At 55.8% G+C, this 27,894-nt stretch overlaps 1 protein-coding gene and 1 long non-coding RNA gene across 2 annotated transcripts in view; one reads left to right on the top strand and one right to left on the bottom strand.

Annotated features, from left to right (window-relative positions):
- The window catches only part of SDK2 (sidekick cell adhesion molecule 2), a 247,341-nt gene extending 226,077 nt beyond the window's left edge, over window positions 1-21,264 (top strand). The window contains exons 39-45 of the mRNA XM_015235247.3: window positions 205-366; window positions 2,969-3,094; window positions 7,092-7,256; window positions 8,563-8,703; window positions 8,984-9,122; window positions 10,999-11,125; window positions 20,612-21,264. Coding sequence (XP_015090733.1) covers window positions 205-366; window positions 2,969-3,094; window positions 7,092-7,256; window positions 8,563-8,703; window positions 8,984-9,122; window positions 10,999-11,125; window positions 20,612-20,950 — 1,199 coding nt within the window. The 3' untranslated portion in view covers window positions 20,951-21,264. The remainder of the gene's footprint in view (window positions 1-204; window positions 367-2,968; window positions 3,095-7,091; window positions 7,257-8,562; window positions 8,704-8,983; window positions 9,123-10,998; window positions 11,126-20,611) is intronic.
- Window positions 333-2,962, bottom strand: LOC140686204 (uncharacterized). Its single transcript, XR_012059846.1, has 3 exons — window positions 2,601-2,962; window positions 1,591-1,916; window positions 333-547 (listed from the first exon to the last, which is right to left on the bottom strand). It is a non-coding gene; the product is annotated as an uncharacterized lncRNA (long non-coding RNA).
- Window positions 21,265-27,894: the final 6,630 nt, after the last annotated feature.

Genomic DNA, 27,894 nt, shown 5'->3' with positions numbered 1-27,894 from the left:
CATTCAGCAGACAGACAGGCACTATATATATTCTCAAGAACAGCCCACAGGAGTGTGTTCTGAGAAATAATCTGGGAAACATTGTGACCAAGGATGCTGGTCCCAGCCTAACTCCAAGGGGGCACGCCTCCTGCCCAGTACCTCCCTCCCTCCCAGTCTCCCCAGTCCCTGCAGCCCCCACATGCTGTGTGCTCCCCCCCCCAGGAGTCAGTAAGATCGTGACGGTGGACGTGAAGGGGAGCAGCCCTCTGTGGCTGAAGGTGAAGGACCTGGCGGAGGGGATGACCTACAGGTTCCGCATCAGAGCCAAGACCTTCACCTACGGGCCTGAGATCGAAGCCAATGTCACCACGGGCCCCGGAGAAGGTAGGAGAGTGTCGAGTGGACGCGGGGGCTGCCGCTCTCCACCCGCAGCGTTTGGCCCCCCCAAGTCAGAAGGGGATGTCCAGAGCCAGCTGGAGACCGGAGATGCAGAGTTGAGCAAGACAGGGATTCTGGTGCAAGACGGGGATTCTGGTGGATTCAAGGCAGAACATCTCGGGCGGGCCTGGAGGGCAGGAAGAGGGGCATTTAAAGGAGGCGATTCCAGAAGACTTCATGGGGTGGGGCATTCAGATGGACGCGTGGTAATACAAACAGGCATTCTGTAGGATTCTTAAAGTGGCTGTGTCAGAGGACGATGGGGAGGGGTGGGTGTCCAGGTGGGAGGGAAGGCCGGCCAGGCTACCCAGGGTCACCTGTGTTATCAGAGTGTTTCTCAAGGTGCCACTAAACCCTGGGGTTCTTGGGATAAGTGCAGATTCTGGGGCCCCAGGAAGTCAGAACCTCTGAGCGTCCACACTGGGAACGTGCATTTGAACAAGAACAGAGGGTAGCTCTTTGGTAACCACGGTGAGAACCAATGCTCTGGGGGCCAGGCCAGGGCCAGGGCCAGGGGGCCTGCCAGCTGCCTTCTTCCTAGACAGGGAGGCAGGGGCAGGGAAGAAAGGAGCCAGGCCATGTGCACTAGGCTGGGTCGGGCCAGAGGGAAAGAGTCGCTCTGTTTGGGTTTATGACACCTCTTGGGGTCATAGTCGTCATCAGGCTGGGGCAGTTTTTCAAGGCACCCACAGTGCTTAAGATTTGCTCCCCAAAGTCCCTGTCACTCATGCAGAATGTCCCCTCCTGAACACAGAAGCCACCTCCCAGCCTCTCTGATCTCCCCCACCACCCCAAGAGAGTACACAGCCCATCCCAGACTTCCCCTGAATTCCCTCCTCCCGTCCTGCCCCTCCTACTTCCAGGAGGTCAGCCAGGAGGGGACAGGGCCTCCTCAGCCCGTGGGGAGGGGAGCCAGGCCTGGGGAGGCGGCCCTGCCCCCACCCCCGCCCGGCAGGTCTGCCCTGGGAGCCGGTTCAGGCTGGACACTCTCTTCACTTTCTCTTCTGGGCACTTTCTCTTCCCCGCCTCTTGTTCTTCAGAAAAGCTGTCTGGCTCCTGGGCTGGGTTGGAACAAAGCCAGCGGCCAGCTGAGGAGGAAGTTTGCCAGGGAGCTGCCCCTCCCGCCTCTGCCCTCCACCTGCCCCCAGCCCCTCCCCGGGCGCCTCTCACCTGAGCCGGCTTCCCTGGGAAACAAAAGCAGGAAGGGAGCTGGCAGGGACCAGAACAGAGCAGTGGCCTGGGGACAGGAGAGGGCCTTCTGGAGGACAGGCTGTTCTAACCTGAGGCTTGAAGTGGCCCAGGCCGGGTGCGAGGGGGTGAGAGGAAGTACAGAGGATGGGGGGAGTGGCTGAGATGTCCCTGAGCTGCGCCCAGCAGAGGAGGAGTTCAGCTGGGGAGGACGTGCAGCCAGGCATCCTTGTCCCTCCAGGCCAGGCAGTGCTGGATGTGCTGGAAGCTTCTAGTCCAGGAGGAGTTGACAGCACCTCTTCTCAGCCCTGAGTGTTGTCCAGTGCAGAATGAAAACCTGGGGTCCTGAGAGCTCCTGCCCCGCCCCTCACACCTCCCCCAGGCTGCGCCCCACACCCCAGATCCCTCAGCCGCCTTTGCCCTGTGCTGTGGGCAGGATGCATGTGAGGGAAGGAAGGAAGGAAAGGTGGCAGGGAGGAAGGGAGGCAGTGAGGCCCTGCGAGGACACGGGTCAGGACTGGATGCAGGCAGTGGGCGGCCAAGGGCTGGGAGTGAGTCTGGGCCTGCTGCCCAGCCTGCCGGCTCTCCCGGGCCTGGAGGAGCTTCAGTCTGAAGCTGGGCTCTCCACTCCTTTCCTTTCAGGCATCCACAGGGACCACCGGGCCAGCCGTTCACCCACCCCCTCACTCACTGGCCCATTTCCTCATCCCACAAGCACCTACTGTGTGCCGGGCCCAGGGGACGTGGGGCTCCAGGTGTCATGGGGAGCAGGCATGGCGGAGAACAGCACACAGGGCCCTGGGGGCAGTGGGGCCCTGGAGGATGCACCCTGGCCTGTGCTGCAGGGCACCCCAGAGAGAAGGGGCCTGGGACTCTTTGCAGACGGAACGGGTGTACTCCTCTCCCTACAGAAGTAAACTTCTCCCTCCTGCTCTGGCCCCTGGGGCCGGCTCCCCAGGTGGCCGATGTAACAGCCTGCGGCCCCGACGCACCTGCCATGCCAGGAGAGCCAGCGGTGGAGGGAGGGGGCAGTCTTCCTCCTTCTTCCTAGGACTGGAGGCCCCAGGCTCTTCTCTGATGTATCCTTAAAGCCAGTGCAGCTGGGGACCTCTCTGGAATCATCTTATCTACTTCTCCTCCCTGGGACTTGGAATGCAGGGGAATGTGGGTGACCTGGCAGAGAATAAGTCAGATCTGGCGGTCCTCGCCGCCCTTCTTGGGCCTCAGCGCACGCAGGGTTTCCGGAGACCCTGGCGGGGTTGGGTCTGTCGCCCGTCCCCTCCTGCTGGAGCCCAGGGAGGCAGGCCGGGCGTCTGTTCTGGCTTACGCACATCCCCTTGCCCCCATGTGCCGTTTGCAGGCGCCCCCGGACCGCCTGGAGTGCCCATCATCGTGCGCTACAGCTCCGCCATCGCCATCCACTGGTCCAGCGGAGACCCCGGCAAAGGGCCCATCACCCGCTACGTCATAGAGGCCAGGCCTTCAGGTACGTCCCGCCGCGGAGCAGAGTCCATGGCTCCCTTTCTCCCTCCTTTCCCAGTCCCTCCACTTCGGGCGCTTGTGCTTCCCCGGGTGAAGCTGGAGGAGGCCCTGTGATGGGCGGGAAGCGGGGAATTGCGCCCTCAGTTAAGGAACATGCAGGAGGCCCCAGAGAGCGGCATTTAGTGCCTGGTGAGCACCGACTCGGGTGGAGGCTCGTTCAAGAAGCCGGAGGAATGAAGATTTGGGCTCCTGTTGGCTACACACCCACGTCCTCCGCACCACCCCGTGACCGATGCCCCACAAGGAGGCTGGCTGTCCCCCGGAGACCCAGCTGCCTCTTTAAGTCCATCTCTGCCATCGTGGCCGTCACTACAGTTCCTATAATGCACCACTCTCTCCTGTCAAGCCTGAAATCAAATCACAGGAACTTCCAAAGCCATCAGGAGCCGAGCCACTGATAAGTCGCTGCAGGGCTGCTCTCAGAGCTCCTGTTTCACAGTCGCCGTGACACCTGCTTCTGCCTCTCTGGCTCCCCTTACCCCCAGGAGCTCCCGGCCGCTGCCAGCTCCCTCTGTTGCTAGGTTTCCACATTAATCAGAGGTGCAGAGTCCGCGCAGGCTGGAGGCTTGTTCTTGGTATTCTGTGGACCCATGATTAGGTCATTGAAGTTGAGAAAGAAGGGGGAAAAAAAAAACGATTGTTGTTCCAGCCCAAACAGCAGACACTAGTCGTAACAAGAAGTCGAAGTCGGCATCTCAGGAGCTGATGCTTCTGCTGGGGAGCGCCGACATCCCAGTGGCGCGGTTAATACCTCCAGGGAGCCAGGAACTAACCATCTCGAAAGCAAATAGTTAATTCCAGAGGTTCCAGGAAGCCGCTACCACCCTGTCATTGCTTTAATTTTGCACTGATAATCGCAGTCACGGATAGCTGTTACCTCTAGCAGCTGAGATCCAACGTGTAGCAGGCAGACACATGCGATGTTGGCACCCTCCCCGCTCCAGATGGCCCCTCCCCGGCCCTCCAGGCCGGCTGCTGACTTGGCCAGGAGACTTCCACGTGCTTCTCCCAACCAGGGCCTGGGCCTGCTTTTTCCATCCAAGTTGGCCTACCGGGGTGCCAGGCTGTGGAATGTTGGCCCTGGACTTCAGCCCTGTTGATTTTCGAGCGTTTCCTGGGAGGCCTGGCTGGGACCTGGTGTTCCAGGTTTGGGGGCCATGACTTGGGTCCACACAGTTGGGATCAAGCCAGGACGCCCTGAAGGGCGGGGACTCGGAGGGGTGCCCGAGAGCTGGGGATGGGGATGGATGCTGGTGAGAGGATGGAGGATGAGAGGAGCACGGTGCTTTTGCCCGCGGCTGTGGGAGGGCCATCTGTGATGGGTGGGCATCTCCACCTCCGTGCCCCCTGGCTGTACACCCTCCTCATCTTCAGGATGAAATCACTCTTGTCCTCAGCTCACCCTGCATTGCTTGTACTTTGTGCTGGGCAGAACCAACTAAACAGGAACCACCAGGCACTGAAGACTAGGGAGGGATTCACCAGAGGTTTCAGACCTAGGGAGTCCACCCTGCATATCAGCCGACTCCTGGGGCTTGAGGCCAGAGCCACAGCCTGATGTTCCAGCAGATTCTGGCTTGGCCCTGTCACCCCAGCCCCACCCCGCATTTCTGTGTGAGAAGGAACAAGGAGGGTCAGACAGCAGGCAGGAGTCCCTGCCTCCGGGGAGGCAGCAGGGTCCTGGACAAGCCCATCCAGAAACACTGGTCACATTCAGCACCATCCTGGGCACCCGGAGGGTGCTCAGTGCCAGGAGGAGCCAGGCATCTCAGGGCTGAAACACCGGCACTGCCACTTGGGGTGGTGTGACCTTGGGAGATGAGCTCAGCTCTCTCCAAGCCTTGGTTTCCTCATCTGTAACATGGGTACAAAGGCTCCTCCTTCTCGCCGTTGCTGCTGATAAAGCTGTTAGAACCATGATGCTTGAGGAGGAGTGAGTGGGACTGTTTCATCATCATCAGACACATCAGTGTCATCCAGGGGAATGAATTCAAAGTCACAGGACGAAAGTGGACCTGCACCCCAATACTTACATTTTGAGGTGCTCAGGACTGAAACTGGGGCACATAACGCTACAGGAAGGCCAGGGAAGAAAGATTTGCACTCATTTTGTCAGAAACGCTTTGAGGATGCCTGTGCTGGGCGACAAAGACAAATTAGGCATGATCCCTGCCCTCGAGGAATTTCACAGCCTTGCAGGAGAAAAAGAGACGTTCCACAGAAAGATGTGATGTATAGGAGGCGGGGATCCCAAAACAATTAAGACGGAAGATGAGGCCCAGACTCAGGACCCTGGAGCCTTCCGGGAGGACAGCAGAACCCAGACGGGGCCCCCACGGCCGGACCCAGACGGGACAGCGGGAAGGAGGCTTCCGCAGGGGCCACCGCGCTTCTGGTCCAATGTTCAGACATGCTCACAGGGTTGTGGTCCCTCCACTAGAGTTTCTCGCTTGGGTGGATCTGTAAAAACATGTGGAGGAGGAAACAAACAAAATCCATCTGCCCCGGGGAAGGGCTGAGCTGGAGCTGGGAGCCACCTGTGGGCCTGAAAGGCAGCTCTTACGCAAAGGGGTTCAGAAACAGACGAGGAACAGCAATGAGACAGGAGGAGCGGGAGGGCAGGCTGTGGGAGCTGGTCCAGGGCAGCGGCGGCCTGGATGACCCGCGGGCTGCTGGGTGACCTCCCTGGAGCAGGTCAGGGAATGGAGCAGGCCCTGGGAGCTCAGCCCACCAAGGTCTGTCTTTTCTTTTTATTTTAACTAATTTATTTATTTTTAGTTGAAGTAGAGTCAGTTTACAATCAATCTCTGGTGTACAGCATAGTGTTTCAGTCGTACATATACATACGTATATTCCTTTTCATGTTCTTTTTCACTATAGGTTATAACAAGATATTGAATATAGTTGCCTGTGCTATAGAGTAGAAACTTGTGTCAAAGCCCTTCTGAAACCTCTGGACCCCCGGTTCATGTGAAAACAGGACCTGACTAGGGCCCACAGTGGCTTGACAGTTTGGTTGCCAAATCAGCCCTGCACTAGGACGAGGAGGCAGACTCACCCTCTGTCCCAGGCCAAGCCAGCCCCACTGGCCCTACACAGAGCATCTGGCCCAGCTCCCTGCCAGCCTCCCCATCCACGCAGAGGATGCTCCTGGGCCCGGGAGGATGCTGGCCTCTTGTCTTGCACGGGCGGCACACTCCTTCCTTTTGAAGCAGGTGAAACTGAATCAAGTCCCAAGAGGACAAGGCCCAGAGAGTCACAGACAGTGGGGGTTGGACCTGAAGGGAAAGTCAAGGGCTCAAAGGACAGGGGTGGTTGGTGACAACGTGAAGGGAGAACAGAGGAGGGACCCCTCCAGCCCTCACCAGTCCCTCGTTCTTCTTAGATCTCTGCTCCCCATCAAATCCAGGCAACTTGACCAAACCCTCACAGGCAACCCCGTTCCTTCCTACAGCTGTTTTCAAAAAGTCCTGTTCTTTTTGTCTGATGCTCCTACTGTGTCTGTTTTGAATAGGAAGGGGGAACAGAAGCATAGGGGCCTGGTTAAGTAAAGGAGGGTATAGTGGATGAGAACATACTAGGCAGCCACTCAAAAGCATGCTGCCCAGCACCTTCTGCTGGCGTGGGAAGCAGACCTGGGGAGCTCTTCTACACAGATGTGAAAACGGTGCAGCTCCTTCTCTGGATGGTGATAGTGGGTTGGTTGGTAGAGGATTTTCTGCACATTACCCATTTTTTAATGTCTTGCAAACATTTTCATTAAAAAGAATAAAATAATCAGATACTTTTTTACAAACATCTCCCAAGGACCTTCTAGCTGCCAAGACAGGAGCTTCAGTGTGGACCGGGCAGACCCAACCGGCCCCGCTGGCAAGGAGCAACGGTTAGGATCGGGGTGGGGGGCTCCCCTCATGGGTGTCTCCCTCTCTGTGCTCCTGCAGACGAGGGGCTCTGGGACATCCTCATCAAAGACATCCCCAAGGAGGTGACTTCCTACACGTTCAGCATGGACATCCTCAAGCCAGGCGTGAGCTATGACTTCCGGGTCATCGCTGTCAATGACTATGGCTTCGGCACCCCCAGCAGCCCCTCCCAGTCGGTGCCAGGTACTGGCCTGTGGGGTGAGGGGTGGGGCGCCCCGCCAGAGAACCTTGTCGGGGGATGAGGGGAGGAGGAGAGGCAGCAGGCCCCAGAAGCCCGGGGCTGGGGACCAAAAGGCACATCCTCTCAGTTCCCGCAGGCAGAAAGCCCTGGGCCAGGGCCTGAGTCTGCTTTCAACCCCAGAAGGAGCTGGGGGCCGTGGGGGTTTGGGGTTCCTTTTCAAGGACTCCAGAAGCCCTGGGCAGGGGGCCCAGTGGGCTTGTGGATGAATCAGTGGGCCCAAGATGAGAGCTTCCATGAGCTCGTCACCCAGGAGATATGAGGACACCAGACCATAAACTGAGTGTTTCCATGGAAACCACCCCCCCAAACAGACAGAGTCAGCAGCCTGTGGAGCACAGGCCTGAGCAAGCAGCTCCTGGGTGGGGCAGGACGCCACCCCCACCCTTCCGCTTCTCCTTAGCCGTCCCTTTGTCCCCCAGCTCACAGAGGACACCAATATGGAAACCCATGACCCGAGAGCGAACCACTAACCACTTTTAATACCAAAGCCTCTTCCCTTCAGGCAGAAACAGAACTCAAAATTTCTCCTCGCCGGGCATGTCTCAGGAGCCCAGCCACCCTCCCATGTGCTTTCACCCTTTCCCAGACGGGTAGAACCAAACCAAGGACTTAAACCCTTCCAGACTGAAATAGAAGAACCAGCCCCATCAGGCAGCAGCGTGGATGGGCGCCAGCCGCGTGCAGAGAGCACAGCGCTGAGAGTTTTGAAAGAAGGGGAGGCTCCCTGGAGGAGGCTTTCTAAAGACACACTGGTGTCCACCCTCCCAGCTGCCCACACTTTCTGCTGCCAGAAAACATTCTATCAAAGCTGAACCTTATTCAGAAGCTCTCTAGGCCCACCACAGGCCAGACAAGCACCTTTCCAACACCCATTTGGGTCTGTCAAGGTAGCCCCTGGGCCGTGGGTGGCAAGGGAAAATACAAAAGGAAAGGTAGCGAGCACTCAGCCCCTTCTCCCTCCTGTGTCTGCACAGCAGACATCACTAGTCAATCCTAGCACTCTTTCCTAGTGAGTCTAGAAACTCTTCTCAAAAGAGGCCTCCAGGCAGCCCTTTACTGAGTGATCAGAGCTGGCACTTGAGATGAAACCGTCCCTACCCACCTTAGAGTCTACCTTGTTCAGAGGGCACAGACCCGCCTACCTGTAAAGAGTGAGAGCAGGTGGTAGGGTCCCGGCTGGAGCGGGAGGTTTGGAGACAGGGTGGGGGCTGAGCACCTTGGAGCTGACCGCCCCCCACCATGCTTCAGCCCAGAAAGCCAACCCCTTCTATGAGGAGTGGTGGTTCTTGGTGGTCATCGCCCTCGTCGGTCTCATCTTCATCCTGCTGCTGGTCTTCGTGCTCATCATCCGCGGCCAGAGCAAGAAGTATGCCAAGAAGACAGACTCGGGTGAGCTGGCGCTGAGCCCTGCCGGCTGGACCGGACTGCCACCTCTCTGCCTCTCCCTTTTGGCAAGGACGGGGTGGGGGGATCTCTCTCTCCAGAAATGCACCTGCTCGGATGGCGGGGGTGGGGAGCTTAGGGATCCTACGCACATCTCGGTTTCCTATTTTGGCTTCAACCCTGACAAGAGAAAGAGGAGGCAGCCCAGCCTGGTGGAGGATGGGAGGCCACCCAGTCCAAAGGGCTGCAGTGAGTGACAGATGTCAATCTCCTCCGCCCTCCCCAGGGAACAGTGCTAAGTCTGGCGCCCTGGGCCGCGGGGAGATGATGAGCCTGGATGAGAGCAGCTTTCCTGCCCTGGAGCTCAACAACCGCCGGCTCTCCGTCAAGAATTCCTTTTGCAGAAAGAACGGCCTGTACACCAGGTAGTGGGCTGTCTGCGTGGGGCACCGGAGGCTGGAGGTTTGGGGGCCAGCAGTGCCCAGGGAGTGGAGGATGCTTGGGAGGGGCCACAGAACAGGCAGGCAGGAATGCGCAGCGGGGCCCAGGCAGCACATCCAGGGGCTGGGGAGGAAGGCACAAGGAGGTGGGCACTGAGGGTTTCTGCCAACCACAGCTCCTGTTTTCTCCTAACTCTGCTCCAACCCCAGGCCCCTCCTAGCCCCACTCCCCTCCCTGTGGTGGCCCAGGCTGTTTCCAAGGGCAGGGGCAGGTGCTGGGGCTCACCTGACCCTCACCTGATTGACCCGGCAGTTTTATGCTCTCGGAAGAGGCCAGGGGCTCTGGCCCAGGGGCTCCTGTCTCCAGCCTCAACCCTGTTAACATTCCCGGCTCATCAGAGGGGCCGGCGGGAGTGGAGCGGATTTGCTTCTCCCAGGCTCAGCTCACAAAGCGTCTCTGTCTGGTCCTGGAAGGAAGAGGCGATGTGTGTGTTCATCAGGAGGACAGCGGGAGGGGTGCGCAGGCCAGCCAGGCCGAGCTCTCATCCTCCGCCAAAGCCAGCTTTCCAAAGAAAGAGCCATTTGAGGCCGCAGTGGCCGGCCCAGCACGGCCACCACAGCCCCGCCAGGCTGGCTCCGGGGCCCTGCCACGTGGAACAAGAGGGCGCTTCACTGACAGCCTGGCCTTGCTGGCCTCTCACGCCCACAGTGCACACACACTGAGGCCCCCCGTGTGTCCGCTACACGGCTGTGTATACACAGAAATCCTGTGTGCACCAAGCCAGCCCCGGGCTCCAGGAGCCTGGCCCGGCCACGGCCACCCACCAGCCCCCGACTCACCCTGCAGGTCGCCAAGACAGCGCTAGCCTGGCACCCCGTTTCCTCCCTCCTCTCAGTCATTTGTATGTCTGTCTTGTCTACGTGAAGCTACTGTTTAGTACTGCTGTATTATTTTTAAATAAACCTGCGGCTTTGTTGATTGGAATAAAACCAATGCAGAGGTTGGAGGTGGCGGGGGGGACGGCTTGTGGCATATTCCTGGGCCACAGGATTGTTCTTAGCGACATTTCAGCAGCAAACCCCCTCCACCCAGCCCCATGTGGGACAGCTGGAGTCTGGGGCCTCAGTGCCAGAAACGCTCCCCGGAGCTGGCTGGGCACATCATGGGGCGTCAGGCCCTGGGCGGGGCCCCCTGAATCCCAACCTGAGAAGACACAAATAGGGCAGGGTCATGGGGGGGCCCCGGCCACCTGTCAGGGCCTCCGGGAGCCCTGCCCTCACCCTGGCCGCCGGCCTCCCGCGCACCCCAGGGCGGGCCGAATGCCCGAGGAGCGCTGACCTGAGCGTTTGTTCAGATGACTCAGGGCCAGGCCCCTAACTCCCTGGGAAAGGCACTGCTCTCTCTAGGGCTGATGTTTCAGAAGTAGGACGCGGCTTACCTGTACCTGGTCTCTGAGCGCACCTGGAGGGGGAGCAGCCGCGGTCCTCCTCGTTTGCCCTGGCCTCTGTGCTGACTCCCTAAGGCTCACTTTGTGAGTTAGGAGCCCCACGGGGAGGTCGCCTGCAGGACAGGCATCCAGACCTCACCTGAGAGTCTGATTCAGGAGGTCTTGGCGTGGCCCAGACGTGCTTCGTAACATTCACTGCCAAGTGGTCCCGATGCCCGGGGGTCTTGGAACCACAACTGAACCGAAGTGCTGCCTTCCCCCTAACCCCCAGGCCCCCAGCCCAGTCTCCCTGGAGCTGGTTTGGGAGGTTTGTCCTGCGCCTTCAAGACCGTGAGCCTCGCTGTGGCCTCCCCAGCCAGAGAGGAGGCTGCTCTGAGTGAGGCCAAGTCTCAGCCTCACCCCACTCTCTCCAGGTCTCCCCCTCGGCCCAGCCCGGGCAGCCTCCACTACTCCGATGAGGACGTCACCAAGTACAATGACCTCATCCCGGCAGAGAGCAGCAGCCTGACCGAGAAGCCCTCGGAGATCTCGGACTCTCAGGTGAGGGCCAGGGGGGCCAGGTGCCCCGGAGAGGGAGGGGAGGCAGCCCATCGCTTCTTTCCTTCCTTTCTTTTATGAGAAAGACCAAGGGGCCCCAGGAAACTATCTAGAGGTCGTATGTAGGTCAACTGCCACTTCCCAGGCTCTGCTCGGGGTTTGCATCCTGGGCTAACGGGGTCCCTGGAACCCCCAGAAGCATGGCCCTTGGGGCTTGCAGGAGTCACCCCATGTGCTCAGTAGCTCCGGCCTGGAAAGGAGCCTGATGACAAGGAGAGGGAGGCTGACACAACAGCCCTGCTTTGCCAGAGCCTGGAGAACTGCTAAACTTGGCTGGTCGGGGTCAGATGAGCTCTGAAACTGGAGGGCTGGCTGCCCTGGACCCCCGAGGATGGGAAACAGTGCAGACCACTGAGGCATTAAGCTCTGGAGGTTCAGACCTGACTTGGATCCTGGCTCTGCTGCCCAGGAGCCACGGGCATCCTGGGAGTGCTAAGTAATCTTTTTGTGCCTCAGTTTCTCCATCTGTAGAATGGGTGGGGATGATTATAGTCTCTCTTGTGGTGCAGTGGGGAGGATTCGCTGAGATGAGGCACAAAGAAGTTTAGCTCAGGGACCTGGCACAGGGCAATCAGTCAATGAATGTCAGCCCCTAGTACTGAGAAGGGGACAGCGCCTGTGGGAGACACAGAGCTTTAGAGAGGCTGCCATTAGGTGGGCCACGCGGGGACACCCAGCTATGGGCAGAGGGGGTTGAGTGCATTCCAGTGAACAGATGTTACAGCCCCTCACCCCAGCCAAGCCTGGTGGTTGCCGAGGAAGGGGTGGCAGAGGGTCATTGTGTCCCACGCCCTGGACCTTCTGCCCAGTCCTAGGAGAGGATGAGAAGGAAGACGTGCCAGCAGGGAGTGGGGCTGTTGGACGGGCAGGAGGTGTCAACAAGCCTAGGATCCGGCTCGGCCCCGTGGACCGAGGGCCTCCCGCTCACTGCTGTTTTGTTCAGCTCCGGGGTTACTGTCGGGCTTGGCAGAGTGGGGAGGCTGGAGCTGACACCCTGGCTCTGGGCTGGCAGGGACAGGGACCCCTCCTTAGCCTGGCTGACACGGAGACTCAGCGTGATTCAGGTTATGGCATCTCGTTACGAGTACTGAACTCCTGGCGGCCACATACATACTGGGGACTTACAAGGCCATGCTTCCCTGAAGCATGACTTTTCTTTCTTTCTCCCTAAAGCTGGTGATGAGCATTTGGCTTGCAGGCACCCAAGGTCAAACTCAAAACGGTAAAGGGATTCCCTGTGCCCGAGGGGCAGTAACAAAGGGCTACTTGAGCCCCACTCCCGTCTGTGGAGAGAGCAGCGTGGTGGTCAGCGGAAGGGACTCCCCCATCGCTCTGCTTAGCCTCCCTTGACCTCCTCCAGAGGCACTGCTAACCCATGCTCAGCGCTGAGCACCGACCTTGCAGAGCAAGCCCTCCGAGTGCAGAAGATACTGCCTGATGTCTCTGGAGTTTTCTGCGGTCATCCCCGCTTAAGTCTGAGGACCCTCATGTAGGACGCAGAACTGGTCCCTGAGGCCATGCCAGGGCCCCCAGTCTCGAAGAGGTTATTGGGAGAATCCCATCCCAAGAGCACCCACTTCACAAGTTACCCCAGGGCGGACAGAGTGCTCAGAATCCTCCATTTAGCTCTTGGTGCCATTTGTTCAGAACAAGCCCATCACTAGAACACCGTTTCCATAGCAACCTGGAGCCAGTCACCTCCCCAACCGGGGGAGCACATACGCTAGAGAGAGGGGGCTTCCTGGTTCTAGAAGTCAGTTGTCACCGCAGAGTGCCAAACAGTGGACCACGGCGCAGGCCTGGAGCTCCACGTACAGAGTCTGGGGTGGTTTGGGGTTTGATTTGGGGCTGGGTTGAGTTGGGTTGGGTCTATTTACTCTGAAAGCTAAGTTCCATGAAGGCAGGGACTTGTGACAGTTCTGGCCACTGCTGTATCCCCAGCGTCCCTCACAGCACCTGGTAAGCAGGCACTGTTGGTATTTGTTGAAAGCATGGAAAGGTCCTTAGGGAACCTAGTCGGGCTGAGCAGACTCAGGACCAAGTATGGTCAGCGGGATGGAGAGACAAAGGCTCATGGGTGTGAGTTACTCCTTTTCACCCACCATCAGACCTCACACATTCCAAGAGACCCTTCGAAGTAACACTGATGACAATGGCCATGCCCCTCAGGGGCTGCACTCAGCACCCCACCTGCCTCACCACAGTCTAGCTCCACACTGACCCTCTGAGGCAGGTTTGACAAAGTGTCATCTTTTTTGTACAGATGGGGAAACTGAGGCTCGGAGAGCTTACGTGAGTTAGCGCAGGTCCAACAGGCAGAAAGTGAAGCCCAGGACCCCAGCCCCTAGGCTGCAGAGCCAGACCCCGCACACAGGACCGAGGAGCCCAGCGGGCCCGTCGGTCCTGCCCTGTCCCGAAGTTGGTGATGTGGCCCGTGGCACACTTTTCTGGAAAGGCCTTCAGAACCAGCTGATGAAACAGTCTGGAGAATAAGTTAACTGGATTATCTAAAAAATGGGCAAACTCCAGCCCATCTTCAAAGGGTTAAGACACTCAGAAGAAAGGGCTACCAGCACTAAGACTGTCCCCGAGAAAGATGCCCTAGCAGGTTTGGACAGTGGATCGCGAGGGTGACTGTCTGGCCCCATTAGAGGCTGCTCTGAGTACCTGTTGGTAAAGCGCCACCTCCCTGAGCCCCTAGGGTCACCGAGAGGACCCCAGGCAGCCTACCCCGTGATTCTGCAACTAGAGGTAGCATCACGCCTGGTTCAGCAAGGGCCGCCCCTCTGTGCCTCCAGGGTCAGATTGGAGTTTGCGCCTTAACAGCTAAGGAGGCCTGGACGTCAGCATCTGTCCAGGGCAGTTAGGGCCCCTCCAGCAGGTGCAGGGGGTGAGCAGACGCTGACTTCTCAACGCTCACTCTGAGGACAGGGAGGTGATGGGGACACGGCTCTGCCTCCCAGGGGCTTCCAGTGGGCCAGAGGGGACGGAGTGGAGACAGAGCAGCTGGCCGCCCTCTGATGCCCTGTTACAAATGTACATAACTCCTGTCGCTGCTCACTCGGTCCCCGTGAGAAGTAGCCCGACCACACATCAGGGTCTGGAACGTACAGCATCCACCGTTACGACTTTCAGTTCAGGGCTTACGGTGGATGTACTGTTAGCCCTGCCCGTGCTGGCTTCTGCAAGGGCACATCCCTCAGTCCAGCTGCTCTGGAGAATGACTGCCTGCCTCTGTGTAGTCCCCACCCCCCAGGCCCCCTGAGAGTGAATTTTGCATATGCTGCCTGGTTGATATTCTAAATCAGACCACCCAAAACTCACCCTCCGAAATGGGAGGAAATCTGCCCAGCCATTTCCCTGTGATATGGTAATAAACAAAAAGTCAATTCCTTATAAACAAACACACATGGTGCAGTGTGGGAAAGACCACAGTGGGGCTGTGGGTGGAGGCCAGAAAGGGGTGGGGGGCTGGCTCTCCCCAGAGGGCACGAGGTAGGGCTGGGGCTGTGCTTCCAGGGGGACAGGAGAAGACAGTTCCAGGCAGGGGGACACACAAAGTCTGAGGCTTGTTTAATAGAATTTCTAAAAACAAAGTATGGCTACGTTCCAAGCTCATTTTCAAAGTAAAAGCCCAGGCTGGGTAGAAAAATCACATAGTTAGCACACAAGTAAATCTCAATGGAAAAGATATTCCAAACCAAGGTCAAGTCTCTCCTGATCACGGTGCAGTCCTTTGTGATATCCTGGCAGCCCCTTTAAGCTCGTTATGATGGAATTAAGCCTCTGAGGAAAAGTAAGGAGATACGCAGCATAGATTAGATGTTTTATACTATTTACTGAGCACCCAAGCAGTTTAGTGAACGTTTTTGGAGGCCTTCCTAGGAGCCAGCAATGGCTCTAAGGATTGAGAATGGTGCCCCTGGTGGCAGGAGTGGCCATGTGCAGGTTGGGCCCTGTGTGACCCCAGGAGGGGAGAGCGCTGGTTTTTCCCTCCATAGAACCCGTTCATTCCTTCCTCGGTGCATTTATTCAACATCTGTTTGTTCTGCGTTCGCTAAACAGTACCAGGCGCTGTTTACATGAAGTGGCCACAGCCCCGAGCTGAGACTGGCTCCTCTGCATGTTACCTGATGATGTGTTATGATCTGTTAAGGGAGACCATGTTTCTATAAATGTGTGTATATACATAATCACTTGTCATTTATCACAGCAACTAACTTCAAGAGGAGAGTGGCTTCCTGTTACCTGGGGTGCAGGGCCAGACCTGCATTGTGAGGGGCCCTAGGGGGAGTCACATTCTCCCCAGAGGCTTACTGAGGGCTTCCTGGAGGAGGTGGCGTTTCAGCTGGGCCTGGAAGTGTGTACAGACTGGTTCATGCACAGAAGGGAGCAAGGCGGGTTTGCGTTCAGCTGAGTGTTGGTCTGTCATTGCCCGCCCTCTATGGAGTGTCTTTGACCTTGTATCAGTGTTTACCTCTACAGGTGACATTGTACGTCAGGTACCTGCTGTGTTCCAAGCCCTGTGCTTTACATATTCTCATCTAATATCTAACCACCCTGCCACACAAGTGGGAGGATCCCCATTTAACAGCTGGGGAAACTGAGGCTCAGAGAAGTCAAGCAGTGTGCCCTTGGTCACACAGCTCAGAAGTGTAGGCAGTGAGGATTCAGATCTAGGTCCCGCTGGCTCTGAGGGCCATGTCTACTGCAGCCTGGCCTCGCCCAGCTGCCAGCACGGAGGGGACATGGAAGGTCAGGACCTCACCCACCCTGACCCCACTCCCCATCCCAGCAACCTCCTGAGGGCAGGCACACAGTGGCTGTCACTTGACCTGTAAGGACACACGTACCATATGTGGCACTGTGTCTGAGCTGACATTTTTCAAAGGACATAGCTGGGAGATTTCCAGCTGTTTTAGTACACGGAGCCCAGCGCTGGAGAAAACTGTGCCTCAAGGGGGCACCCCCACCCCCACCCCACCTCTAACCCCCAGAAGGCTGCCACCCCTGCATCTGAGGCCTCAGCTGGTTCAAGGGCAAGGACACCCAGCTGGGCTTCAGGCGAGCCTCTCTGCAGAGAGCCCCTAGGACCACAGGTGAGGGAGGGGCTCCAGCTCCCAGTCTGCAAAGGAGCTACACAGGGTGACCTGTCCTCTGGGGCGACACATTCCTTCCAGACTTCTTGAGGTCCAGCAAGATAAGAGCACCCTGCCAGGCCCCAGGCTCTCAAAACCCTTCCCCAAGCCCAGGACAGCACCCGCCCCGTCGTCTGCTGATTCTGATAAAACCGTCCCCGCTTCTAGAAGGGAACAGAAAAGCTAAAAGCTTTTCTTTGCTCCCTCTCTTTTGTCTGGGCCCTTTCTCCAGGGTCCTCCCTGCGGCTAGCCCCCCACCCCGCTCCCCATCGCCAGGCCTGGCGTCTGTGCTCCCCCTCCGCAGGCCCCGGTAATTGCTGATTGAGTGGCTTTGAGGAGCTGTTAAGAGGCCCGGGAGCTGAAGCAGTCGCCTGATTGCCTGGCAGCCTGGAGAGACTGCCCGTGAAAGGCCCCCTTTGTGCTGGGCCGGTTACTGGGAAGCTGCATTCAATTACCGAGGGCCGTGCGAGAGTTGAAAGCGGGAGTGGGAGCCCCCGGTCCCCCCTTGCTTTCTTCTCACCCCACCCCCACCCAGAAAAGAAACAGATGTTCACGGAGGTGGAGGCGGAGGCGGAGGTGGGAGACCAGTGCGTGCAGAGACCTCCTTTGCCGTCGTCGTCGGAGGGGGGGGGGCGGGCCTGCCTCTAGCCCCGCCCCTCCCACAGCGGGGCTTCATTTGGCTCCTGGCTCCTCCTCCTCCTCCTGTTTCCTCATTCCGGCCAGGAATGCTGCCCCACAGAGTGTCAGGCACACAGTTGGCACTCAGCACGTGATAGGAGATGATTTGGCTCCCAGGAGAGCCAGAGAAGCCCATTCCCCACTGAATCAGTCACTCTTCATTCTGGGGGTCGGGGGGCTTGGAGGGGGAGAGGCAGGAACTGAGCGAGCCTTCCCCTGCATCCCATGGCCCCCTCTCACCCAGAGCCACCCTCACTTTCCCCCTAATAATACCTTTTACATTGTTTTCTTGTAATTTAGCTCATTTCGTGAACCGCGGGGATCTGCCCATTTTACAGACAAGGATACTGAAGCTGAGAGAGGCTAAGTGATGGGTCCAGACTTACCTAGCTGGTAAGGGACAGAGTCAGAGCTTCACTGTGTCCCTGCCACCTCTCACCCCAAGACTCATTCGCTCTGGGATGGGCCCAGAGTGATTTGGGGATTCCTCCCCAAGGCTGAGGCCTGGGGCTGGCCAGAGTTCTAGAATAGCAACATATCCAGACAGTTAGTGGGTACCCTCCCAAAGGGAGCTAACCTGTAGGGAAAACTGTGGGGTGCTCCTGTCTCATCCCCCACACTTACAGACCCTCATTGCTTCTGAGCCAGAGGGAGCCCCAGCCTCCTGCTTCATGGCATCCTCACAGCTTGCTTGGAGTTCTCCTGCCTCTGGGCCAGCCTCGCAGCAGCCCCAGACATCAGGTGCCCAGCCCTCGGCCCCCTCCCCACCCCTGGCATATGGAGCCCTTCGGTCTAGGTCTATGCGGGGGCCCTTTGTTCCATCCTGGGCCAGCAGCCGGGCTGTAGGCAGAGAAAGGGCTTGCATTGTGCCGCAGTACGTCATGGGGAGAGCGGATGAGGGACTTTCCATTGTCTTGGGCAACCAGCTCTGCCTGCCAAGACGACTGGGGTCCTGGGGGTGGCGGTGAGGCGGCCTGGGACTGTGAAGGGGCCAGGAGGGGAGGGACCAGAGAACAGAAATTAGGAAGTCAACTAGAGAGTATTTCTTCCCCACGGGAGGGTGGAGGGGCTCTCATTCCCGTCTTGCGACCTCCAGGCAGGAGTATGGGAATTCAGAGCTTGTGTGGGCTTTGGAAAATCGGGCAGATCTGAGTTCAAGCCCAGCTCAGCATTTCCTTGGGCAAAACCCTCACCCTCTCATCATCACACACGTTGCCTAGTACCTGCAGCACAGGGGTGTGAAATTTCAATACGAGAATGCAGGTCAGCGTTGCCTGCCGCCTGGCAGGGTGCCTGCCCGAGTTGGTGTTGTAGTTCTGTGCGCTGTACCCATTTGTCTTGAAGGTCTAGACGCCACAGAGGACTTTGAGTTCCTGAAAACAAGTGCACAGTACATAGCGCAGCCCCTTCCGCAAAGTCAATTCTCCGTTCTCTTTACCCGTAAAGCAGGACACAGGTGATCATCCCAGAGCCCGTTTGCACTGGGCTCACTGGGCCGCAGTTTTTTCCCAAAGTATCTTACTTAGGCGGATAAAATTAACTTACTGCCTCCAAGCATGTGTTCTCTGGGCAGAGATGAGGCCCGCTGATGTGGTCTTCTGAGCTGTGTTTCACTGAGAGCGTACTGTTCACTAAAATCAGAGTGCCTCCTTCCAGAGAAGGGCCTTCCCATCTGTTGTCTTATGAGTTCTCAAAACATCACTGGGCGCTTGGGATCGGGGGGAGGGGTGCCCAGTATTTTTAGCTCCACAATTCCGAGCTGAATGCTGTGTTACTTCACAACCCAGATTGACTCTTGTCTCGAATCTGATCTCCCCAATAAGCAGAGAGACACATACCGAGGACACCAAAGGATCAACCGTTTTAAGGATAATTTAATATTTTATATTTCTCCCACAAAGTTTCACGGTAGTCATGGTGTGAAAATTCAGAACTTTTGTTCATATTTTTCTCATGCTTTATTTTATAACCGAATGTTGCATTTTTTTTAATTTTTATGTTTTATTGCAGTGTAGTCAATTTCCAATGTTAGTTTCAGGTGTACAGCAAGGCGATTCAGTTGTACATATACTGACACACGTGAATATAGTTTCAGTTTCTTTTCCATTACAGTTCATTACGAGAAACTGAGTATAGTTCCCTGTACTATACAGTAAGTCTTTGTTTATCTGTTTTATGTAGAGTAATGTATATCTGTTAATCCCAAACTCCCAAAAGCCCAAAATTTTTTGGGGCGAGGAGGTAATTAGATTTACTGTTTGTTTATTTATTTATTTATCTATTAATGGCGGTACTGGGGATTGAACCCAGGACCTTGCCCATGCACACACTCCACCACTGACATATGCCCTCACACTGTGTTGCTTTTCTCTTGGATCACACACAGGTGAGCGCCAGCATTTCATTCAATGCCAGGAGACTCAAAAGGACTTTTAATCTGGCCCTGCCTTTGTCTCTAGTCAGTAAGTCGGAGGCTGGACCAAGATTGGAACTCAGTATATCATGCATGAACCTCTGTTTTAAAATGTGGGTTTGTTATTATTCAGGTTTGCTGAGGCCAACAGCTCAGGGGATGACCGCCACTGGAAAGATAGTTTGTTAGTCATAGTTCCCAAGAAGACGGGACACGCCAGGCCATGTCCAGCCACCCGGGGAAGCACTAGGGTTGGTCAGGGGGCAGAAGGAGCTGGAAAAAAGATGCAAGCAGAAGCCTTTATTGTGGTTCCCACAGTAAAGGCGAGACAGAGCAAACAGGCTTAGCCTAGTTTGAATAATTCAGGGGGCCCTGGGATATAGGAGCTGCCCCTAGTTGCCTGGTACCTGGCCCTGGGGGTGATTAGGGACAGGGGATAGTGGGTTCAAGTCAGTGTATGAGCACCCATTAGAGGAGATGGTAGACGCATGGGCTCTGGGTATGAAAGACGGCTCTCTCTATAAGAACTGGCCCTGGGAGTGGCAGTCCATCCAGGGCCAGCAAGAGCCCAGATGTCAAAGCATCAGAAACACAGAAAGTAAAAGGGCCTGATGAATTCAACCTCGAAAACACGATACTCAGTGAAAGAAGCCAGACACAAAAGTCACATATTGTGTGATTCCATTTTTAGGCAATATTCTGAATGGGTAAATCCATGGAGACAGAAAGTGGATGGGTGGTTGCCAGGGGCGGGAGGAAGGGATGGGAAATGACTGCTTAGTGGGACAGGGTTTTCCTTCGGGCTGATGAAACTGTTTTGGAACTCAGAGAAGTGATGGTTGCACAACACTGAATGTATTCAGTGCCGCTGAACTGTCATGCACTTCACAACGGTTAACTGTTCTGTGGATTTCACCTCACTTCTTTAAAAAAGATAAGAACTCGGATCTTCTGTTTCACACCAAGGGCTCACAGGTTCTGTGCCAACACGGTGGGAGATGCTTCGCATCCATGATCTGCTCTGAAGGAGCATCTGAGGGCCTTGTACTCACTTGGCAGTGAGGCCAGCATGGTGTCCACAGTCCAGGGCTTGGAAGAGGCCGAGCAGAGATTCAGACCACATGCTCTGGGCCTCCCAGCCCTGGCCGGGCTGGCTTGCCCCCCTGGGGCCACTGACACCTGGATTCTCTGTCCTCCCAGGGAAGCGACAGTGAGTACGAGGTCGACCCAGGCCACCAGAAGGCCCACTCTTTTGTCAACCACTACATCAGCGACCCCACGTACTACAACTCCTGGCGCCGCCAGCAGAAGGGGATCTACAGCTACACGGAGAGCGACCCGGGCGAGCCGGACCACACCACCCTCTCCAACAGCAGCAGCGCCCAGCAGGGCAGCCTCTTTCGGCCCAAGGCCAGTCGGACCCCAACGCCCCAAAACCCCCCGAACCCCCCGAGTCAGCAGAGCACCCTCTACCGTCCCCCCAGCAGCCTCGCCCCTGGCTCCCGGGCTCCAATAGCAGGATTCTCATCATTTGTTTGATGTGGTTGTCGGAAGAGGAAATAAGAAAGGAAAAAAACAGCGCCAAACTCCCCTGCCACCCCTCCCCGCACCGCCTGCCAGAAAACAAAAAACACCAAGAAACCAAGTCAACTTTTCACCTCCTGAGTTTATTTTTCCAGAGATTCCAGGGCCAGCAAAGCCAGTGTCGAGAAGGAGGCAGAAGAAAACCAAGAGAGGACGTGTGTGGCCAGCGACGGGGTGGCTTCAAGATTGTGGGGTCTGCGGCTTTTGGGGGTGCTGAGCAGAGTAGGGGAGGCAGCTGCAATGGACACTGGACATGAGTGGGTTGGGCCTCTAAGGAGAGGGAAGGAGGGAGGGAAGGCGAAGACTGGAGGACTGACTGTAAGGCAGATCTGGCTGGGGAGGGGGTGGAGAAGAAGCTTCCGGACGTCCAGCCGGCTGCCCCCTTCTGGCACATGCTGGGCCCACTGAGGGCTGGTATTGTGCCAGGACGGGCCTCCCTGGGGGCAGAGCTCCCCTCCCCTCCCCACACTCTCTAGCCACGACCCGGTGCAGCCCTTCTTCTCACCCCCAACTATCCTCTCTCTTGCTCAACATCCCCACCAAGCATTTGGTTTATTTAGAAAAGTGAAACTAACTCAAGAGTGAGAATTGGCCTAGCCAGCTCCTAGCCTGGAATATACTTTTTTGTTGTGAGCCCTAGGGGTAGGGGAGGTCCCCCACCCCTGCCCCCGACCTGCCACTGAACCCAGCCATCCTTTACTTGAATTCCCTTTCCTGAGCACAGACTAGGAGAGATGAACTCGGGGAACAGAGGTAGGGGCACTGGTTGGATAGCACTGGATGATTGAGTGTAAGGCAGGACGTCAGGAATGCAAGAAGGAAGCTAGGACTTTCCTCTTTCTTCTGACTTAGGTACCACCTGCCTCCCTCCTTAAAAGGAGAGGGGAAAGGAAGCTACTGAGAGGGTCTTCCAGACTCGGCTCAACCTGCCAGGCCTGGGAGCAAGGAGGGGCCCTTTCCAAGCTGGACACAAGCTCCCAAGATGCACAGCCAGGCCAGCAGGCAGGAGCAGGTCAGATGCGAGCAAGGGACAAGAATAGCTGATGGGGGCAGAGCTTTTACATACCCACGATCTGCTCCAAGGAATGCTCTTTAAAAAGCCACTTCTGGTGGCCTGGATCTTCCCATCAGCTCAGACCTTCCCGATGCAGGGGTCTAGAGAGGAGCCTTCCAGCTAATTCTCTGGGTTGTCCCGGGCCCCTGGGTGCCCTCCCCACCACACCGGCCCTATAAAGCCACCCTCTCCCGCAGCCGGGGATGGATGGCTGCCTCTGGGAAAGGAGCTGGCCCGGCTGAGGCATGTTAAGTGTAGCCCAGAGCCCCTTCATGGGGCCGGGCTCGCTGGGGGTGCCAAGCACAGGCACCGCTGCCCTGCCCTGGAGGAGCTGATGCCCCGTTCTGGGGGATCAGGAGAACATTGGAAGATTTGGGAAACAAGCCAAGGAGAGAGAGGTCCTGTCCCCTTCCCAAATCAGGTGACTGGGTTGGAAGTAGGGCCAGGGGCCCAAGGAAAGGGCACATCCAGCTGTGGGCTCCTCCCCACGCACTGGGACCCCCAGGAACCATGTGTGGGGAGAAGTGGGAAGATAGCTCTGCAGATGGGCTGCCCTGGCTCCGGGCTCCAAACAGTGGCTTCTCCACTAAGGGGGTCCTGAAAGGGAAGCACAGGGCTTCCCCCAAAGGAGGACACAGGCCTGAGGTTCTGCCCCGTCCACAGCTGGCACCTCCGTGGCGACACACCCACAGCTGCCCCGTGTGTGATCCCACTGCCGCTGCTTCCTTCCTTTTCTGTCTCTCTCTTTTTTTAAACAGTCTTATCCTTTTCTCTATCTGCCATGTAACCATTTAAAGCTGTTCCCACTTTGCATTAAGAACTCATCTTGCCTAGCCCAGGGCGGGACTGGGGGGAGGAGGCAGGGGTGAGTACAAACGCTGTGGATGTGTGTATATACTTCACCTGAGGCCAGATTCTCTTTGCCTTTTGTGAACCATCTTGTGCATTAAGATGCTCGCCCTCCCCTCCCCACGTGCTCGTTCACGCCCAGGCTGACACATGCCTGCACATGTTGGGCTGGCACCCATGCCCACCCGGGCTCGCCCACACGCGTGCAGATGTGCACAGGACACAAAGGTGTGTTAACGACACCCTCTGAGGGTTTCAGTTGTCGTCTTTGTGAGGCACAGGCAGCCTGAGTCCCTCCCATGTGGGGCGAGGCTGGGATCTATTGTCTGGGAGGGTGAGGACCCTGCAACCCAGAACTCTTAGAGGAGCTGTGCAGGCAGGCCAGGTGGGTGGAAGTCCCACCCTCAGTCTGTCCCCACCCACCTTAAATGTTGCCTCCACCGCCCCAGCCGCATCTGGAAGCCCTGGCTCCAGCTGTGGACCTCTAAGATTTCTAACAGGACATCTCTTTGCCCTTGTTTACATATCCGCCAGGGCAGGGGAGGCTCCCGACCCCACGTCCAGACGCCTGGCCGCGTTGGAAGGGTGTGTGGCCATGGCCCCTGGGTCACGGGGAGCCTCCCTGACCTTTGGTCTCCTGGGCCAGGGATGCCAGGACCCCGGTCTGTGTGGCGCCACCTGAGGCAGGTTCACATCAGGACACTCACCGCCTGGCTCCTTTGGCTCTGCCCTGCTGTGCCCTCGGGAGAGCTCCTGGTGTTTCGCCCAGCAGCGCCCCCTTGGCACACCTGGGCTGCCTTTGCCCTCCTGGCCACGCCTCCTGTGTTCACATCGGCTCTGCGCCTAGACTGCCAAGACCAACCAAAAAGCCGCTCCGGGTTCCAGAAGCACCCTCCCCCTGGGGCTCCACGGAGTTTTGCAAACCCAGGCTGCCTCTCCTTCAGTCTCCCCAACCTGACACTGCCGTGGTTCAGAGGAAACAGGGACACTTCCGGCCGCGCCGCCTGGCGCACGCTGGCTGGAGGCCTTCTGTCTCTGCCCACACCTCCCCGGGCAGAGCTTTTAAAGGTGCCAGAGTCTCCCCAGAGCTCACTCTGGGCAGGGACTTCCCTCACCTTCCCATGGTGCACATCTGAAGGTGCCCACACTTGGTGAGGGGCTGGAGGGCAGGAGAGAGGCGGGGGACCACCTGAACATCAGCCGCCCACTCCCCAGTGCCTCTGCGTGGTCCTGCCCAGGGCAGCCCCAACCACCACCCTGAGCACACGTGCCCTCTTGGGACCACCCCACTTCTCTTTGTTTCTGTAAGAACAACCAAAAGCATTTAAATGTGTTACCACCTTTTACGCATACAGACTCCGAAAACAAAAACCAACGCAAATCTTTATTTTTTGATTTAAAAGATATAATGAAAAATTATAGGGAGAGTACTCATTACGGCAGGTGTCTATCTGTAAGAAGAAAATATATATATATCTATATGTCATATAGCTTGCTAGGTTTATTTTTTAAATGAGAGGTAACAAAGAAATTGATTTGAAATATATACCACGAGAAGTCCCATGTCCCGTCAAACTTGTCCGTATTTTATAAATAAACTTTTTTTTTGGAGTTCTGAAGCAACATTCATTCTTCTCCTCCCTGGAAGGTAAATGGGGGACCCCCACCCATATCACTCTCAAGCAAGCTGGTCCTGGAACATCCATTTTCAGCCTTGCTGTGGTTTTGCAGGGAGCATTAAGCGTCCGATGTTTTCTGCTTTTTTAATTCATAGGGGAACGGGTATCTGTGCCTTCAAGTGAAATGCGATGTTTGATTTTCTTACACTTTTAAGATAAGAGCCCAATTTGAATAAAAACAGAAACGGCAGTAGCTAACGCTTACATGGTGTTCACCCCGTGCGGGGCACTATGGTGATCACTTTACACTGATTAACTCATGGGGTCCTCATGGCAGCCCCCTCGGAGGGAACCTGGATCAGGGAGAATTTAAGTGGCTTGCCCTTGAGAATTAGAAAAGCCAAGATTCGTCCTAAAGCAGTCTGGCTCTAGAGACAAACGCTGCCTTTCTGATACTCGAAGGCAAGTTTGTTGCCCATTTGCACTTTAATTTCAACAAAGCTGGCACTTCTGGCCCCGGTGATCTTGATGTAATAAGAACCACTGTGGCATTCGGTGACCTCACCAAGTTAATCCACCCAGATTTCGAGTTAGGGCTTGAATCGCTGGATTTCCGAGTACACTGGTGCTAGATTAGACCACATTTATCTGCCGCTCAGTTTTACACAGTCTGCCTTATTGTATAATGTACATCAGACATTTATTCATACGGAGGCTGCTCAACTAATTAAAACATAATTAAAGCAGGGAATTGAAAATATATATGTATATGTATGCACCGTCTACACATTATTTTTACTGAAAACTCACCAATGTAAATGCATTCACCAATCTGTTCACAGTGGGCCTAGCATTTTTCTTTTTTGAGAACGGGCTCGATGTTTAGAGTTCTTGTCTTTCTTGCACATCTATAATGCATCCCCAGTGAATTCCAATTTCTATCCTTCGAAAATTTGGAGAAATTTTGTACTGAGGGCTTCCCGGTTTCTGGCACGTGAGGAACTGGGAAGTTGCCCGTTTGTCCTAACAACAGGTGGAAAGCTAAGCACGTGGAAAAATCCACACCTCTCCTTAGATCTGTAAGAGAAGCGAGGTCACAGGACCAGCTGCTGCCCCCAAAATTGGAGCGATGGTGAATGCAGGGAATCTCAGCTTCCCAGAGCAGAAATGATGGACTGACGTAAGAGCAGGAGCCCAGAATGTGATTATTCTTTCCCTAATTCATTATAGACAATTCTCGTCTGGGGCTAATTCAGCCCTCTTTCACGTTTGCCACTTCGCTTTCTCAAAGTCCTCCTCTTCCAAAGAAGTCAATGTAATTTTCAAAGAAATAGCTATTCCCCTTTTGCACTCTTACCCTACCCACTTACATCATATTTAAATTGTGTAATTACTATAAAAAGTACAGCTGGCATCAACAAGTTTGGGAACAGTGATAACAGACTCTTTGTAAACATGCAGCTCAGTTTGGTCGGAGCAGAAGTGTGTGGGCAGCACTGAAAGCCTTCAGCATTCAGGGGACTGTGGGCATCTTCATATTTTGCAGAGAGAAGCAATTAATATGGCTTATTTGTTAAGTGGGTCAGATAAGAGCTTCTCCTGTGTATATTACAGGACAAACCAGGCACACTGCACTTTATGACGTTTCATTTTCAAGGTGATTAAGGGATTTTTTCCAAGGGTAATTTTGACCACCCATAATCTTGATATTACACATGATTTAGAACCCAACCCCCACATGAGATGCCACACCGCTGCAACTCATTTGAGAATGTTTGGTTATGGCGTAGTAAAGTGGACTGGCCACTGGGCATGGACTTTGGCTACCTTCGGCATCAATACCAGTCAAATACACCAGGAGAAGGCAAGACAGTGCCTTCACCAAAACAATGAGGAAGGTAAACTGCTAAGAAGGAAGGGAGGAGGGGAAAGGAAGGTTCTTTCCAAGGCCAAGGAGATGTGGGGTGATACCATGTACTACCTTGGGTTATACATAATGTTTCTTCTTTCCACTGAGAAAGGGTAACCTCACCTGGAAAACACCAAGGAAGCCTCTCAGATTTCTTTGCCTAGAACCCAGAGTTACCAATTTGGAAAAGCACTTTTGATTGGCGAGGCTAACCAAGAAAAGCTTGGGGTTGGCAGACCTGGGTTCCCACAGATTCCAGCTTGAACTTGAACTTGAGTTCAACTCCCACCGACCTCTACTACCTTCATCTGCAGAATGGGTGCAACTTCTGCCTTTTCCAACATGAAAGTCATGGAACGAAGCATAGGGAGATAACCTCTTAGACGGAGGTGACATCCCGACCACCCCTCCCCAGTTTCTCTGTCCTGCACAGGGAAGGTCAGGTCCAGATCTATCAGAGCGGCTTTTTCCCAGTGTCCCGATCTTGATGGCAAAGCACATAGGCAACGAGGCTTGCTGGAGCCTACAGATGGAAAAACGACCATTTTTCTTTCTGACGTCCTAGCTTCTGGCTGGGAGGAGGCTCTAAAGCAGCTGGCTCTGGACGTTGTGGGTTATGGAGGAGGCTGTGTTAGGATGCAGCAGAAGAAGGTAAGGGGAGATGGGCCAGGGGCGGATCTCAGCAGTCAGCTCCCGGTGGGTCGGCCCACTGGCTGCATCAGACCCTGCATCAGACCCTGCCCCAAGGCTCCCCGCATGTACTGCACTCAAACTTCTCAAATGCTGGCCCTGCGAGGCCACACGGAAATCCAGGAGGCCTTACCACTTCCCCCTGGGGACTGTTTGGGTTGTCCAAAGCCAGCTGCTCAGAAGCTAAGCAGTACGCTGGAAATGGAAATAACTAAGTAGCGTTTGGTTCACCGTCCCAGTCAGCAAAGCCCTTTGGGTTGGGGCTTATTCGTACTTGGCCCCGAGCTTCCGCCAGGCTCCGGGCTACCCCAGAGGGCACGGGGGTCAAAGCCCAAAGCACATCCCTGCCCTGCCCGGGCTTTTCTGATGGAGGGGGTCTTGTTAATAGACGTGCCTGAGAGAACAAGAAATACATTTTCCTACGGAATCTGCCTGTCCCCATCTGCACTCCCACTCCCCAAGACTGACCAATTGTTTGTGGCATCTGGTGGAAATTTGGGGGAAATCCACACTGGTGCTAGGCCATCTTCAGGCATCTTACTGGTCAGCATATTCTATACGGCAGAGAACACAGGACTTGGACATAGAAATGTGGGATCAAGTTGGGGTGGATAGAAAAACCACAAACCGAAATTTGCACGGGACATATTTAGCCTAAAACTTCATTTGTTGTTATCTGACGTTCAAATGTGACCGGGCATCCTTTATTTTTATTTGTTAAATCAGCCACCTGGCTCAGATCCTAACTATACCAGATGTGGGGGCTCGTGCAAAACTT

Source organism: Vicugna pacos, chromosome 16 (genome assembly GCF_048564905.1).
Source record: "Vicugna pacos chromosome 16, VicPac4, whole genome shotgun sequence".
NCBI lineage: Eukaryota > Metazoa > Chordata > Mammalia > Artiodactyla > Camelidae > Vicugna > Vicugna pacos.
The sequence above is the reverse complement of the archived record's forward strand: the minus strand, read 5'-3'. Positions and strand labels throughout refer to the sequence as shown.